At 64.7% G+C, this 16,260-nt stretch overlaps 1 protein-coding gene across 7 annotated transcripts; it reads left to right on the top strand.

Moving 5' to 3' along the window:
- Positions 1-89: 89 nt before the first annotated feature.
- Positions 90-15,903, top strand: CIZ1 (CDKN1A interacting zinc finger protein 1). 7 transcript variants are annotated; one of them, XM_070057375.1, is made up of 17 exons: positions 90-248; positions 747-867; positions 1,058-1,173; positions 2,548-2,619; positions 4,054-4,268; positions 5,398-5,491; positions 5,661-5,787; positions 6,229-6,809; positions 7,051-7,172; positions 7,713-7,910; positions 8,522-8,643; positions 12,972-13,059; positions 13,720-13,833; positions 14,026-14,175; positions 14,939-15,008; positions 15,200-15,321; positions 15,578-15,903. In XM_070057375.1, exons 2-17 carry the CDS (start codon positions 752-754, stop codon positions 15,788-15,790), a joined length of 2,520 nt encoding a protein of 839 aa, XP_069913476.1. In that variant the 5' UTR covers positions 90-248; positions 747-751; the 3' UTR covers positions 15,791-15,903. The 7 variants fall into 7 exon arrangements, with proteins under 7 accessions (XP_069913476.1, XP_069913474.1, XP_069913472.1 ...); XM_070057373.1 differs by having other exon boundaries at positions 99-256; XM_070057371.1 differs by having other exon boundaries at positions 114-248; positions 5,413-5,491; positions 5,685-5,787.
- The last annotated feature ends 357 nt before the right edge of the window (positions 15,904-16,260 follow it).

Raw genomic sequence — 16,260 nt, 5'->3', positions numbered from 1 at the left:
TGCGGGGTGATCGGGTGCTCGCCCCGCAGCTCCTCCAGCGCGGTCCGCAGCCCCGGGACCTCCCGTCCTCCAGAGGGCGCTGTCCCGGCCGGACGCCAAGGCCCGGCCGAGTCGCGGGAGCCCGGGTGCCTTCGAGTCCGAGCCCCCGGGCCCGCGCGCGGCCCGCGCTTCCCGTGGGGCGACACGGTCGCCGCAGGGTGCGGGGAGGCTGCGCGGTGTGGGCGCCGGAAGCCGCGCGGGGCGCCGAGGTGCGGGGGTCCGTGGCGGCGGGGGCGGGGCGGGGGCCGGCAGGGTTGTGGGGGGGGGCTTGGATGGGCGCTGCGGCCTTCGCGGCCACGGGACTTGATGGGTGGGGTTGGCTGTGTCTGTAGATGAAGGGGTTAGCGGAGGTGGGGGCGCGGGAGATGCGGTTGGGTGCAGGGACGCTGTCTTCCGGGGTCCGTGGGGGGGAAGGTGGACGCCTGGGGGCGGGTGCTGCTGTTACTGACACGCACGGGCCCGGGGAGGGGCTGCTGGGGGTAGGGCGGTGTGTTGGGGGTGCGGAGGCGGCTCTGTTGGCAGGATTGGGGGGGCCGGCGGCCTGCCCCTGGTAGGACCGCAGGGGCGTGGCGTGGGTCTGGCACCGCCGGACACCCCTCCACCGCAGGCGTGCAGCCGCGCGCGTTGGGTGGGAGGCTGCCCAGGGCAGGGACGCTGGACCGCGCTGCGGGGTGGGGAACCCCGGCCTTACTCCCCTTCCTCCACAGCCGCCATGTTCACCCAGCAGCTCCAACAACAGCAGCTCCAGCAACAGCAGCAGTTGCTGCAAATCCAGCAGCTGCTCCAGCAGTCCCCCCCGCAGGCCCCCTTGCCCCTGGCGGTCAGCCGGTGAGTCCCGTCCGTGGGGGGTGGTCAGCTCCAGCCCACCATGTCTGAGCCCCCATCCCAGCCCTTTCTCCCCAGGGCGTCTCAGTGCGAGTCCTGGTGGTCAGCACCCTGAAGGGTGGGGAGGGGCTTCAGGAAAGAGGGAGGGTCTGTCTGTCCCAGTAACCGTGTCCCGTCCCCTCCCGGCGCGCAGGGGGCTGCCCCAGCAGCAGACACAGCAGCAGCTTCTGAGCGTCCAGGGCACCGGCTCTGCCTCCCTCCTCAACGGGCCTATGCTACAGAGAGCTCTGCTGCTGCAGCAGCTGCAAGGTAGGGCCCCCCAGTAGCCCCCGGCCACCCGCCGTGACCCCGAGAGGGAGCCAGGGTGCGCGGGGTCGCACGGAGGCCTCGCGCAGGTAGAGGCCCCCAAGCTGCTCAGCGGAGAGCAGGGGCGCCCTTGGCGGGCGCTGGGCTGGCTCCTTGGGGGCACTCAGATTCAGACAGGAGAAGGGGGGTCCTGGCACTGGGTCCCACGGCACCGCCTGGCTCTCTGGATGCCGTGCATCGAGGCTGTGACCCTGCCTCGGTTTCCCCACGTGGAGAAGTCAGTTCTTCCTTCCAAGATCTCCCTAAAGGGAGATACTCCCAGAATCCCGTGTTACGAAGGCCCCAGGAGGGATGGCGTGCCCAGGGTCAGGCCAGGCATCAAGTAGGTGCTGATGGGGTGGTCCCCGCTCCTCAGCCCTGCCGGGTCATGGGGTGCAGACGGTCCTGGTCCTGGGCTTCCAGACGACAGGTGCACGGATGGAGAGAGAATGGCAGTATATAGTATAGACGTGTGTTTTCCTCTTTTGCATTCCCTTCGTAGAAGTCACACCCTTCAAAGTGAAAAAAATATTTTAGCAAAGGGGACAGGAAAACCCGAAGTGTCACCTGGAGATCCACTCGCCGGCTGGAGAAAGCCCACGCCACTGTTTTTATACGGGAGGTTTCCTCCCCGGCTTCCCCAGGACGGCTCGGGGAGTGGTACATGGAGGCTGCACCCAGCTTCCGTCTCACAGGATAGAGTGGCATGGCCTCTTCCCAGGCGACTCCAGAGTCCGTGCCAAGGTTGTGGGGTGTTTTTGAAAGGATTTATTCCTGCAATCTTGTTGCCTTTTTTAAAAAAAAAAATATTTATTGAGAGGTAGAGTTACAGACGGAGGGAGAGACAGAGAGAGAGGTCTTCCATGCACTGGTTTATTCCCCAAATGGCCACAACGGCCGGAGCTGGGCCGATCAGGAACCAGGAGCTTCTCCTGGGTCTCCCACGTGGGTGCAGGGGCCCAGGGACTTGGCCATCCTCCACTGCTTTCCCAGGCGCATTGGCAGGGAGCTGAATTGGAAGTGGAGCAGCCAGGACTTGAACCGGTGCCCACAGGGGATGCTGGCATTGCACAAGGCAGCGGCTTAGCCCACTGCACCGCAAAGCAGCCCTGAGGTTTTTAGTTTGTAGGTTTTTTTCTTCACCGTTTACCGGGAGGGCTATGAAGTTACCTGCCTAAGCCTTCTCAGCTGTTTTTTCCTTCCTTTATTTTTTTTCTCGCTGATTTAAATGACATTGAGTGACTGTGATGTTTCTTAGAAGGAGCAGAATGCCGGCGTCGGGGTGGGGGTGGCTGTTTGATGACTCCTGATACATGTTGCCAAATTGCTTTCCTAAAGGACTGGACCAGTTTGCAATGCCACCAGCCACGTATGACAGTGCCTGTCTCACCATGCCCACGGCAACACTGGGTATTATACGCTTTTTAACAAATCTATAAATGTGTCTCGACGCGTAACTTACTGAGTCTGTTGGCAAAGAGTCCCCGTAGCTGCTGTTTGAATTTCCATCCTTGGAGCGCTAGTGCCGTTGAACATTTTCCTTGTTGTATTTCCTTGTTGTATTTCTGTTTGTGACTTGTCCATGTCCTTCGTCCGTTTGGTTTTTTTTTTAGAGCATTTTAGGGGCACAGTGGCTCTCAACACAAACACGTGCACCTGTTTAAGTTCACGAGAACTGAACGCTCACGGCGTGCCAGGCACATCTGCACCTCTCCCTGCACCCCGTACAGTAGCATTAGCCCCACTGCAGATGGGGCACTGTGCAGCTGCCCCGTGCCTCTCCCTTAGCAGCGCGGCGAGAGAGCCGACTGCTGCTCATGCTGCTACACTTCCAGGCTCCAGGCCTCCCCCGAGGCGCGGGGCTCGGTCAGATGCCGTGCCGCAGGAAGAAGGCAAGGAAGTTAGGCGGCCAGCCCTGAGGACGAGGAGGCTGAGGCCTGCGGGACGGAGGGGGTCTGCTCAGGCCCCTTGGAAGGGAGGCAGCTAAAGGGAAGTGAAAGACGGTGGGGAGCTAGCGAGGCAGAGTGGCCCCGGCACGGGGAGCAGCGTGTGCAAAGGCCCAGAGGCAGGATGTCTGAGGGATTGCGCAGGGACCTGTGCCAGGGTGGAGGGGGGCCACGTGTGGGAGAGTGGCAGTTCAGTGGGGTGGGGGCTTGGGGCAGGGCAGGGCCTGCACCGTACAGCTCGGAGCAGGAAGTGGGCCACGGGCAGGAAGTGATTTTAGAATGATGCTTGGGCCGTCCTGTGTGAAGGCCGTGACCAAAACTCGGGCGCGGGGTGACGTGGCTTTGGGAGTTGGTAGGATCCTTATAGACGGAGCGATCAGGGAGACCCCGAGATCTGACCGGGGCACTAGTGGCGCTGTCCCCACAGAGACCCCACCCCCAAACTGCTCCTCCACTTTGTGTCTCGGTTTTGTCAGGGGTGGGCCGGGTGACTGGGGTTGGGCCGGGTGACCACTGTGAGGCTGGAGCCTCAGCCCAGTGCCTGGCTCACTGCAGGCCCGTGAGGAGGGGCGGCTGGTGGGCTAGGGCGTGTCTTCCTACCCGAGGTGCTGGGTCTCTCGCCTTGCTCTGAAGCGTGGCGGGGTGGGGGGCTTGAAGGGGGCGGGATACTCTAGCCGCTGACCAGGGAGCCGAGGGGCCCTTAGACCTCCATCCCCCGTGCCCCAGGTGGGACTGAGCCTTGGGCTCTCATCTCGTCCCTCGGGCCGCCCTTGGGTGGGCACGGTCCCCTTGGGAGTTATCTGTGCTGTGCCCGTGGTGCCCTGGGGCCCTGCCGCTGCCTCCGTGCCTGCCCCCCGGCCTGGGCGTGACCGTCGTCCTGCCCGTTCCTTGCCCACAGGGAACCTGCGTGGGTACAGCCTGGCAGCCCCGAGCCTCTCGCCCCCGCAGCTGGCCACCCCGAACCTGCAGCAGTTCTTTCCTCAGGCCACGCGCCAGTCCCTGCTGGGCCCCCCTCCCGTCGGACTCCCCATGAACCCCCCGCAGCTCGGCCTCTCAGGGCGGACCCCCCAGAAGCAGGCCCGGACCCCTGCCTGCACCACCCCTAGTCGCAAGGTGAGTGGCGACGGGGCCAGAGGGGACGCTGGGTGTCCACCGCGGGGGCGGGCCACACGGCCTCCTTGGGCCTCAGCCCCGAGCACCAGCAGTACTGTTACTTAGTTAACGTTTCTCCGTAAGGCAGCACTGCCCAGGGGAGACCTAGAACGTGCAGCCTTCCAGTCGGGGCTGGTGTGACACGGTCTGCCCGTCTCCCCTCCGGGAGATCCATGGCAGCCCTGGGGTGAGCGAGGCAGCCCCGGAGTCCTGGCCTCCTGACCCGCAGGCTGCCTGCGCTGTGCGGCCAGGGAGCCGGCGAGTGTCTGGGGGTGTGGGGCCCCGGTGTGGTGAGCGGACTGCTGGTCCCCACTCGGCTCCAGTCTCTGGGCTCAGCGGCGGGTGGGGAGGCTGATGGCTGCCCAGGACTGGCCCAGCTGTGTGTGCAGTTAGCAGGCACCTGCAGGGCCTCCGCGGTGCAGAGGGGCATCTGGCCCGGCCCTCCAGAGGCCTGGGGTGCGGAGGGGTGTGGGTGAGACGTGAGTCCAAATAATGCCCCAGCCAATTAATGCCGGCCGGAAAATGCCACAGAAAGGCAGCCGAAGGCCCTCTGGGGACCTAGATAGACTCGGGGGCTTGCTCCCGGGCTGGGGTCAGCAGGACTTCCTGCAAGAAGTGACTGGAAGCTGCGGGTGAAGGCCTGGGGCCGAAGGAGACCAGAGAGGCCGGTGTGGGTGCCCAGAGGGCCAGAGGCTAGCAGAGACACAGGAGGCTGGAGGGGCCGGGTTGTGTGGGGCAGGGGGTGGCAGGTGGGGAGGGTGGCTCCAGGCTTGGGGGAGGGGCATTCGGGTGAAGCCTGAAAGACGAGAGACCCTAGCAGCCCTGCGTTTTACAAGGGTCCCCCAGGCTGCTCCGTGGGGGGGGGGGGGGGCTGTGGAAGTCGGCGCCGCAGGCCTGCGGCCCCCGTCCTGGGTTATTTAACAGGCAGCCTGGTGGGACTCCAAGACCCAGTTCCTGGGGTATTTAAGGTCATCTGCTCGGCAGCCCGGGGCCAGACTGCGTCCCCTGGGGGACGGCATGGCCGTGTCGGGCAAGGGGGCCCGCTGGGGCTGGGCGGCAGGTGGCAAACACGGCGTCTGAGAGGAAGCAGGATTCCTCTTCTCAGACGGTGCCCGGGGAAGACAGGCCAGACCCCCCAGAGGGGTCTGAAGCAGCTGCAGCGCCCCCAGAGGAGGTGCCTGAAGGTGAGGAGGAGGGGCAGGGGTTGGGGCGGGGGGGGGGGGAGGGTCAGCAGGTGGCTTGGGCAGATGTGGGAGGCGGGGATCCCTGCAGGGGGCTGAGCCCAGTTCCACGTCGTGGCGCTCCTCCCTGCTCCACCTGGCGCCTGCGTGCCCGCCTCTGCCTCCGTTCCAGACCAAGATTCGGCCCCCTGCCCAGACACCATCTCTAGGGAGAAGCACGCGCTGCCGCCTGAGCCCGAGCCCGAGCCCGAGCCCGAGCCTTGTGAGCTGTCGGAGCCCCCGGCCAAGAGGTCAAAGAGGTAACTGATGCTGCAGACCCGCCTGGAGCCCCCACGCCCGGTGCCGGCCTCCCGCACAGGCCGGGGCGGGGTGGACCCTCCGTGGGGCAGTGGGAGGGCCTTGGCCTCTGGCTTGGAGGAGAAGCAAACTTACTTCTGCCCCGTTCACTAGAGGGGCTCCCGACCAGACTGGATCTTCCTTTGGACTGACCCGAGTCGGGCTGGGGGTGCAGAAGCGCATTTGGGACCTCAGAGGGTGGGCAGTTTGCGGTGCTAATTGAACCCAGGTTAGCAAGCTGTGGGAGGTGGGAACAGTGCTCCCCAACTTAGTTAGGTGAGACCGAGGCCCAGAAAGCCAGAGTTAAACCAGTTCCCTGGCTTATGAGCGGCAGCACTGGGATTGGAGACTGGGTCTTGGCCTTTCTTGAGAGCCCCTGGCATCTTGATTTTTCTCTCTCCCAGCTCCGAGGAGCCCGCAGAGCCGGCGCCCACAGGACAGCTCAAGGTGAAGGTCCAGCCCCAGGCCCGGACGACAGCACCAAAGCAGACACAGACGCCGGAGCTACTGCCCGAGCCAGTGGAAGCCCGGGTGCAGCCCCGATTCCAGCCACGGGTTCTGCAGGTCCAGGCCCAGGTGCAGCCGCAGACTCAGCCACGGATGCCGCCAGCGGAGCCCCGGGTGCAGCCAAAGCTGCAGAAGCAGGCACAGACACAGACCTCCCCAGAGCACTTGGTGCCGCGGCAGGAGCAGGCGCAGCCCGGGCGGCTGCGGGAGGCAGAGCCCCAGAAGCAGGTGCAGCCGCCAGCACGCCCGCCGCCCCCGAGGCAGGCGGAGCCGCAGCCGCTGAAGCAGGCCCAGACGCAGACGTATCCACAGGTACTCCCCCAAGCACAGCCAGGGCTCCAGCCGCAGGAGCAGCCTGCTGAGCAGTTGCCAGAGCGGACCCAGCCACACGCGTCGTGGCCAGCACCGGAGCAGGCCCCGGTTCCGGTTCACGCCACAGCGCCGGAGACGCCGTCTGATTCGGGAGAAGCTGCGGGAGGTGAGTGGTGCTCCCGGGCAGTCTGGAGCTGGGGCAGTCGCCGGCACCCTCGGTTCCTCCCCGGCGCTGTCCGGCCCTGATTGGCTGCTGCCTGGGACGGAGGGCTGCGTCTGAAACCCGGGTCTGGTGCTGTGTGCAGCAGGGGCTCCAGGGTCCGATCGCGAGCCGGAGGCAGCTCTTGGGCTGGGCTCTCTCTGGGCCCCGGGTGGCGATGGGCTCTGGAGCACATCTGTCCTTGCAGACGAGGGCGAGGCCTTGCCGGAGCCACCGGGCGCCCAGGACGGCGTGGAAGAGAGTGGGGAGGAGCCGGCCCGTGGCCTGGACGTGGGAGAATGTGAACGAAGGGCGCGAGAGATGCTAGGGGTGCGTCGCTGTGTGGATGTAGTTGTGCGAGGGCGTGGGGTGGCCTCTGCTTGCCCTAGGGCCCCGCAGGGTCCCTGCGCGTGGCCCCACCTGTGACACGGACAGCAGCCCGCTAGTGGGAGCACGCAACAGGCCAGCGTGGGTTTGACGGGCTCTTCTGCACGGGCTCGGGCTGCTGTGTCGCCCTGCTACCTTGCTCAACAGGCCCAGAGGGAATCTGGGGGACCAGAGTCCACCCCTGCCTGCCCATCCCTGAACTGGAGCAGAGTGGGCGTCGCGGATGTGCCTGGTGCCGGGACGGGGCCAGCCCGGGAGCCTTTTTGGTCAGCTTTCCAGTCTGCTGTGGGAAGCCGGGGGAGGCTGGATTTCAGAGCCAGCCCTGTGTCTGAATCTAGCGTTGCACCCTGGGCGGCCCCCGCACAGCCCAGTCTCCGTGTCCCATCTGTCGAGACGCTTGGCTGAGCCGGTGCTCGCGGACGCTGGGCACGGAGGCTGGTCGCCTGGGCGGCCACGTGATGGGTGCTCCTGCTCCCCGTGCAGACGTGGGGCGCCGGGGGCTCCCTGAAGGTCACCATCCTGCAAAGCAGCGACAGCAGGGCCTTCAGCACCACGCCCCTCCCACCCGGCCCGCGTCCCGGCGGTGACGCCTCCCGTGTGCCCGCGGCCGCCAGCCCGCCCTCTAAGCCGGGCCTCCAGTTCTTCTGCTACATCTGTAAAGCCAACTGCAGCAGCCAGCAGGTACCGCGAGCCCGGGCAGGGGGCGGGGTGGGGGGCGGGGGCCAGCTTGGGATCTGCCCCCCCACGGCTGCCTCAGTGGCCACCCTGGGCCTGGGAGCTGTGCACCTGCTCAGCTAGGCGGCACCCCACCGGCCAGGAAGGCAGGTCTTCCCGATTCACATCAATCCCACCCGGGACCGTGGGCCCTGGGGGGCGAATTCCGCCCTCTGCCTCAGCTTCCTCTGAGCCCCCGAAGCAGCAGCTAGAGCCCACCTCACTGGGTGGTCCCGGGGACTCGGTAATCACCACCGAAGGCCCAGCCCGGGCGTGCTGGAGTGAGTGTCAGTACCAGCAGGGGTGCGCGCGTGTCATTGCTGCTCCCGCTGCTGCGTTAGGTCTGTTCCCTAGCCTCACCCGAGCAGGGCCCTGGAGGCCTGGAAGTCCCCCCACGGCTCCTCCTCTGAGACGCCCACAGAAGTGGCTGGGGTGCCCTGGCGCCGGGCCTCGTTCCCCCGCCCTGCTCTGCCCCCACAGCGCTGTGTGAGGAGCGGCCTCCCGGCGGTGGGAGCAGCTGCACGCCTCCTCCCACTGCCGGCTCACACCGCGCCCTGTGCCTGGCTCCCCTCACGCAGGAGTTCCAGGACCACATGCTGGGGGCTCAGCACCAGCAGCGGCTCGGGGACATCCAGCACATGAGCCAAGCCTGCCTGCTGTCCCTGCTGCCTGTGCCCCGGGACGTCCTGGAGAGAGACGAGTGAGTCGGGGGGTGGGGCTGTGCTGGGGGCAGGCAGTCTCGGCTCTGCAAGGCCCGCTTCTTCACTCGGGCACTGTGACGGGGGCCTCAGTTTCCCCATCTGTACAAGGGCCCGGCGGCGAGCAGTGCAGGAATTCAGGCAGGAACAGGGTGGCCCAGCTGTACGAGGGAGGGGGCTGTGGCACTGAGCCCTCCTCCCCAGCCCCCAGTGGTGGGGACCAGGGCACCCGGGGCTAGAGATGAGAGCCACCCTGCATCGGCCCTTCGATTTAGTTATCCTTTTTAAAGATTTATTTGAAATGTAGAGTGACAGAGATGGATCTTCCATCCACTGGTTCACTCCCCAGATGGCCACAGTGGCCAAGGTGGGGCCAGGCCAAAGCCAGGAGCCTGGAGCTCCATCCAGGTCTCCCCGATGGGTGGCAGGGGCCCAAGCACTTGGGCCATCTTCTGCTGCCTTCTCGTGCAGTCGCCGGAAGCTGGATGGGAAGTGGAGCAGCCAGGACTCGAACTGGTGCCCTTCTTGTTGTCTTGGGGGCTTCACTCAGAAGCCCCGCCCTGCCCTGGAGCCCATGACCAGAAGGCCTGGCCAGGAAGCAGGAGGAGCTCCCAGGACCCTGTGGGCGGTCACAGGTCTGTGGGGGTGGGGAGGCTCGGAGGGCGCAGCCCTGTCTGACGGTGACAGCTGGCTCCGCCCCAGGTCCCCTGCCTTTTCAGCACGGACCAGAAATCCGGATCCATAGCAGAGCTTCCGGTTGTAAAGTGTTAGCAGCTACTTCTGAGCGGAAGCAAAGCAGAACCCCTGGGGGCCGAGTGGCGCCTCCGCGGGGGCTCCCGGCGTGGGGCTGGCCAGCCTCTGCTTGCATGCCTCCTGTGTCGGGGAGCTCTCCCCCTGCAGGACACGCCCCTGTCTCCGTGAGCGTGGGAGAAAGCAGTGAAGGGAGCAGTGGAGAGACCCCCCTGGGAGTGGTCTGACACTTCCCCAGCGCAGGCTTGGTTGGCTCGGCCGAGGCCTGTCCACTTGGAATAACACTGCAGCGTCAGCGTGAACCACATCCCGGAGACCGACCTTCCCCAGCCATTGCCAGAAACCATGGGTGGGACCAGCCAGGCCCAGGGGGCTCCAGGATCGGGGTCTGGCCTCCTGGAGCCCACAGCCCAGCAGAGGCAGAGGAGGGGTCTGGTCCTCCCAGCCGTTGTGTGAAATGCTACGGGAGTGGGGGGCCTTTGTGGCCCCCAAAGTGGGTCTGGCTTCCTGGGACCAGGACAGGTTCAGGAATGGGGGAGGGGCAAGAAAAGCTTGGAGAGGGAGAGGCGGCGTTTAAACTGAGGGGCAGGTCAGCTCTCACGGCCGAGTAGCCTCAGCCGTGTGCCCCCACCAGCGGCCCCAGGGCCACGCCACTGGCAGGCAGAGGCACCCGTCCGTGCCCAGCGTAGCACAGCGTCCGCAGCAGTGTCACATAACCCTGCGGCCCCCGCGCTGCTCGTTAGTTTCTGTAGAGCAGAAAGGAGCGGCGGTTCTGACCTGTGCAACTCCAGGGGACACACTGTGGCAAAGCCGCCCGCGGTCCCAGCCCCCCGGCGCCTGCAGCAGAAAGGTAGTGTCCGGGAAATGCTGGGTGAGCCCACCGTGGCCAGGGCCGAGGCCTTGTGACCGCCAGGCGGAGGGCCAGTGCTGCTCACGAGGCTCCCCATGGAAGATGAGGGAGGGCCCCCACAGAAAGGCCCCTGAAGCCAGCACCCCACTGCTGCCTCCTGGAGCCCGCACAGCAGGGCCCCGAGACCACCGAGACCTCACCTGGCTCGGCCATCTGGGCGGCCTCCGGCGTGCCCTGCACAGGCCTGGACCTGTTCGGCGGCCAGGTCTCCCCGACTCGCTGTCCTCATTTAGCACGCTGTTGGACTCAAAGGACTAAAACGCACACAGAGAAAGAGCACGGTGGGCGCTGGCCGGGGGCTGGGCTGCTGCTCAGGACGCCGCATGCCTGTCGGACAGCCTGGGTTTGCGTCCCGGCTCCACTTCCGATCCAGCTGCCTGCTCGTGGGCACCCTGGGGGGCAGCAGATGGCTCAAGGACTCAGGTCCCTGCCACCCTCAGGGGAGACCTGCACGGAGCTCCTGGCTCTTGGCTTCAGCCCGGCCCAGCCTGGCTGTTGCAGGCTCTTAGGGAAGGACCCAGCAGGTGGGAGATCCGTCTCTGCCTCTCAAATAAAGAAAAAAATTATAGATAGATAGATAGATAGATAGATAGATAGATAGATAGATAGATTTCAATTCAAGCTCTACCAAAGCGCCTATTGGAAAGGACCCCACAGGAATGCTGCTGGGTGGTGCCGGCTCGGGCCAGACCTGTCGACAGCGCTACCAGACCGAGTGAGGACCGAGGGTCTCAGCCCCAATGCTGGGGACGCCCTGTGGCCGTCGTGCTGTTCTTTCTTTCCTGACTATAAAAGAACTCGTATTCTATCGGATTTTGAAAATATGGGGCCGGCGCTGTGGCATAGCGGGCTAAGCCACCACCTGTGATGCTGCCATCCCATGTGGGTGCCAGTTCGAGTCCCGGCTGCTCCACTTCCAATCCAGCTCCCTGCTAATGGCCTAGGAAAGCAGCAGAGGATGGCCCAAATACCTGGGCCCCTGCACCCATGTGGGAGACCCGGAGGAAGCTCCTGGCTCCTGGCTTCGGCCTGGCCCAGTCTCCGCCTTTGTGGCCATTTGGGGAGTGAACCAGTCAATGGGAGCACACACACTCTTTATCTCTCTCTCTAACTCCGCCTTTCAAGTAAATAAACAAATAAAAAGGAAAGGAAGGAAAATAGATAAGAACACGGAAAATGCATATGCAGTGAAAAGCCGCCCCCACCCCCGCCGGCCGGAGCACAGCTAAGACAGCGTGCCCCCCCCCCCCCCATCCCTGCGGCGCTCACTATCTACAGAAGTAAAAGCCGCAGTCACTGCCGATGTTGGTGACGCTGCAGCGTCAGCACAGGGTCCCTACCGGGGTCCGTCCACGGACGCCAGGGGGTCTGCGTGCCCCACGAAGCGTACGTGAAATTGTACGTGTGCGTATTTTCTAGGAAGTCCTTACTCTCGTGGATTCAGAACACAGCCTTGTATAATTTTGGTTTTCTTTTCTTTTTTTCCCAAGGTTGATTTTTTTTTTTTTTTTTTTTTTTGACAGGCAGAGTGGACAGTGAGAGAGAGAGACAGAGAGAAAGGTCTTCCTTTTGCCGTTGGTTCACCCTCCAATGGCCGCCGTGGCCGGCGCACCGCGCTGATCCGATGGCAGGAGCCAGGAGCCAGGTGCTTTTCCTGGTCTCCCATGGGGTGCAGGGCCCAACCACCTGGGCCATCCTCCACTGCACTCCCTGGCCACAGCAGAGAGCTGGCCTGGAAGAGGAGCAACCGGGACAGAATCCGGCGCCCCAACCGGGACTAGAACCCGGTGTGCCGGCGCCGCTAGGCAGAGGATTAGCCTAGTGAGCCACGGCGCCGGCCCGGTTGATTTGTTTTTGAAAGAGTTACAGAGAGAGGGAGAGACAAGAGATCTCAACCCTGCAAAGCCAGGGCTGGACCAGACTGGAGCCAGGAGCTCCATCCGGGTCTCCCACGTGGCTGCAGGGGCCCAAGCACTTGGGCTGTCTCCCGCTGCTCTCCCAGGCCATTAGCAGGGATCTAACGCCACGACACGGGCCCTCGTGGTTTTGGGTTTTTTGGCAAGCTGCCCCCATGGAGGACACGCTCTGGCTGCGATACGGCTAAGGCTTCGTCTTGACAGTCACAGGTTTTTCATTTTCCTTGGAAGTTTGGCTTGGAAGCTGTGCAGTCGGATGCATTGGTTTTGCCTGGCCTTGTTCTGTGCAGAGAGATCTGTCCCAGCCCAAGATTACATAGGGGTCCGCCCCCGCCCCAAGCATGTGGCTCGGACGGTGACACGTGTCTCCACGAGTCCAGTTAGAATTTATTTTGCAGGTAGGAGGTGAGAGCAAAAGGCTTTTCTTCCCGGAGTGGCTGGCAGGTGGCCCTGACGCCCCCTGTGCCACTCAGGCTGAGCCCTTACCCGAGCCGGGCTCCCGTTCCCCCCGCGGTCTTCACGCCGCAGCTTTGGTCTTGGTGCCGCCGCCTGGCGTCCCGCGGGCGTCTCACTCCCACCCCCACCCCAGAGTGCCCATGGGTGTCCTCGCTCGCGTTCATCAGATCACCCTCACGTCCATTCTGTTAGGGCTGCTGAAAAGACGCGGTTGGGATGGCGGTGCCGCCTGGTGCGTCTGGAGCCGGCTTTGCAGCCGCTCCGCCTCACCTTGCCCTCCCCTCGTCTCTCCTCTCAGGGAGCCTCCGCCCCGGCGCTGGTGCAACACCTGCCAGGTCTACTACGTGGGGGACCTGATCCAGCACCGCAGGACGCAGGACCACAAGGTAGGGGCCGCGGGGCGGAGGCCCGGGTCGACCGGGAGAAGTCGGCGGCAGTCCGTCTGCGCGACGTCTCGCTGTGGCCTCTGGGTGGACCAGTCACGTCCCTTTAGGCTCCAGGGTGCCCAGCTGCCCGCCGGGTGCTCATGGGGGGTCCTTAGGCTGCTGCCCCTCCTCCTGTCTTCTGTGTCTGCCCGGTCTCCACTGCCATCTGCACAGGGAAGTCCTGGGGCCGCACAGGGACGGGACGAGCTGTGTCTGCATGTTTTGGTGCAGGGCTACAGCATCGCCTGACTTTTGGTTTTGTTTTGTTGGTTTTTTTTGTTTGTTTTGTTTTGTATTTGAAAGAGTTACAAAGGTAGAGACAGAGAGGCCTTCCATCCGCTGGTTCACTCCCCAAATGGTCACAATGGCTGGAGCTGAGCCAATCAGGAGCCAGGAGCCCAGGCACATTAGCAGGGAGCTGGATGGGAAGTGGAGCAGCCGGGACTAGAACCGGCGCCCATGAGAGATGCCGACACTGCAGGCCAGGGCTTTAACCCGCTGTGCCACAGCGCTGGCCCCAGACTGCTGCTTAAATGAGCTGGGTGTGCAGGGGGAGGCGAGCTCCAGCTGGGCTCTGCTTGGCTCCGCCTTCCCGCCCACACGGCCTCCCTCCCTCCCCAGATCGCCAAGCAGTCCCTGCGCCCCTTCTGCACGGCTTGCAGCCGCTACTTCAGGACCCCCCGCAAGTTTGTGGAGCATGTCAAGTCCCAGGGCCACAAGGACAAGGCCAAGGAGGTAACCCCGCACCCTCAGAGGACATGGGCCCAGAGAGGTACAGAGCCCTGGCCAAGGCCACACAGCACGCTGGGCAGGAGCACAGCCTGCTCTCAGCAGGTCTGGAGGGACGGGACTCCGGCGCGTGGGGGCAGCGCACGGAGCCCTGGCTGCCTGCAGCTGACCTGAGCTCCTGGCTCCCTCCCCGGGCAGCTGAAGATGCTGGAGAAGGAGGTGGCTGGCCAGGACGAGGACCACTTCATCACAGTGGACGCCGTGGGCTGCTTTGAGGGGGACGAGGACGAGGAGGACGACGACGAGGACGACGAAGAGATTGAGGTCGAGGAGGAACTCTGCAAGCAGGTGCTTGGCGGGAGGGCGTGGGGGGCAGGCTGGCGGCTGGCCAGGCTGCCCGGCAGGGACCCCGCCCCACCTCCCAGGCACGCCCTATTCTGGGGGCTCTGTTACACGTGACCACGTAAACATGCGTCACGATGAAGCGCGCGGAGCCTGGCTGACCTCTGACCTGTGTGAGAGGGAGAGGGCATCCCGGGGAGGGGATGGGATCATTGAGGCACAGAGGTGGGGAGCTCCATGGTGCGCAGAGATGTCAGGACAAGGGGACGGGGTCGGGGACGGCTGCGGCAGCCGGCACTTGGAGCGCTCCCTGTCTGTGCGCCACCAGGTACCAGGCACTGTCCTAGCACAACCTCCTGAAAGTGGGCCCTCCCCGGCCAGAGTGAACTCTGGCTGGGGCCCGCCAGCTCCCCCCAAAGCCCTCTGGGCAAGAGAGCTGACACCCCCGGGCCCGTCCCTGCTCCATGGGGTGGGTGTAAGCCGTAGCAGGTGCGAGGACTCGGCACACACGACGTGCCGGGCACACTCGGCATGGTTTCTGGCCCAGCCGGGAACAGTAGGGCTTTCCAGAGGAGGGCGCTGGTGGGGCAGAGCCCAGAAAGTTCCATGGGCGAGGGCCTTCTGGGAGGCAGGGCCAGCGTGAGCACCTGCTCAGAGAAGGCCACCAGCCTTCTGGAGGTCACGGGGATGGCGGGTCCGGGGGCACGGGTGGGCTCCAGGGCCGTGACCCGAGTCTGCAGATCCAGGACCCCCACTGGCACGTTTCCAGGTGAGATCCAGAGACATCTCCATAGAGGAGTGGAAGGGCTCAGAGACCTACAACCCCAACACGGCCTACGGTAAGACCCCAGCCCTGAGCCCATCCGCGGGAGCTGCAGCCTTCGCCCAGCCTCCACGCGGCCCCCAGGTGGCCCTGTCCTCTTGTCATCGGCTCACACCCAGAGCAGGGGGACGGTCCAGCGGGGCTCCCGAGCAGGTGGGTGGCCTGGCCGGGACGAGGGAGGAGTGTGCAGACCCTGCCGTCCCACAGGCGTGGACTTCCTGGTGCCCGTGATGGGCTACGTGTGCCGCATCTGCCACAAGTTCTACCACAGCAACTCGGGGGCGCAGCTCTCCCACTGCAAATCCCTGGCCCACTTCGAGAACCTGCAGGTGAGCCCGACCTCCTGCCCGCTCTGTGCTCCGGACCGCTGGCTGCCTCCCCCAGGCACACGGGCCGGGCTCTATCCCTTACTCGCGGCATGCAGAGGGTCAGGCTGGTAACTCCTGAGCCCTGGCCCAGAGAGGCTGAGAGCATCCCACGGGGTCACACAGCACATCCATACTGTCCGAGTCGCGGCTGAGGAGGAGGGAGCTGCTGGCCAGGGGCACCAGTGGTTTAGCCCTCACCTGTACCTCCTGTGTCCAGAAATACAAGGCGGCCAAGAACCCCAGCCCCACCAGCCGGCCCGTGAGCCGCCGGTGTGCGATCAATGCTCGCAACGCCTTGACTGCTCTGTTCACCGCTGGCGGCCGCTCACCCATCCAGCCCAGCACGCAGGACACGGCCAAGACCGCCAGCAAGGTGACAGCTCAGCTCCCCAAACCGCCCCCTCGGCGCTCCACCCGCCTCAAATCTTGATAGAGGGCGCGCCCCGTGCCCGGGGGCCAGGTGGGCTAAGGCTGTCTGGGCTCTGCAGACTTTGACGTGGTTGGCGTTCTTACTTGACATCAATAAAGAAGGTAGTTTGGCTATGCGGTCCCCACCAACGCTTCTGTCTGGGTGGACAGGGCAGGGGGTGCCCCACCAGTGGCCAGCCTTTCTGGGCCCAGTGTGGTGGCAGAACCAGGAGGTAGGAACCAGGGACTCTCTCAGCCTCAGTTTCCCTCTTAATAATGCATCAGGCCAGGAGGCACCGTCAAGGAAGGACCTATTTAGTCTTCATGACGACCCCAGGAGACAGGCCTTGTTATCCCCGGGTGACAGGTCAAGACACAGGCCCGGCAGCGTCAGCTGACAGCCGCCAACTGGCTGGGATCCGGCCCTGGGCTGGGGTGCAGACCCCCCGCGCCAGCCTCTTCCCAGCTGCCCCCACGGGACTGACGTGCAGG

Source organism: Oryctolagus cuniculus, chromosome 1, assembly GCF_964237555.1.
Source record: "Oryctolagus cuniculus chromosome 1, mOryCun1.1, whole genome shotgun sequence".
NCBI classification, from domain to species: domain Eukaryota; kingdom Metazoa; phylum Chordata; class Mammalia; order Lagomorpha; family Leporidae; genus Oryctolagus; species Oryctolagus cuniculus.
Note: the sequence above shows the minus strand (reverse complement) of the source record. Positions and strands in the feature narration are given on the sequence as shown.

Coding starts and splice junctions, on each gene's coding strand:
- CIZ1 (XM_070057375.1), top strand. CDS start 752: ATGTTCACCCAGCAGCTCCAACAACAGCAGCTCCAGCAACAGCAGCAG. Junction 5,492..5,660: donor CCCAGAGGAGGTGCCTGAAG/GTGAGGAGGAGG, acceptor CCTCCGTTCCAG/ACCAAGATTCGGCCCCCTGC. Junction 15,322..15,577: donor CCCACTTCGAGAACCTGCAG/GTGAGCCCGACC, acceptor TCCTGTGTCCAG/AAATACAAGGCGGCCAAGAA.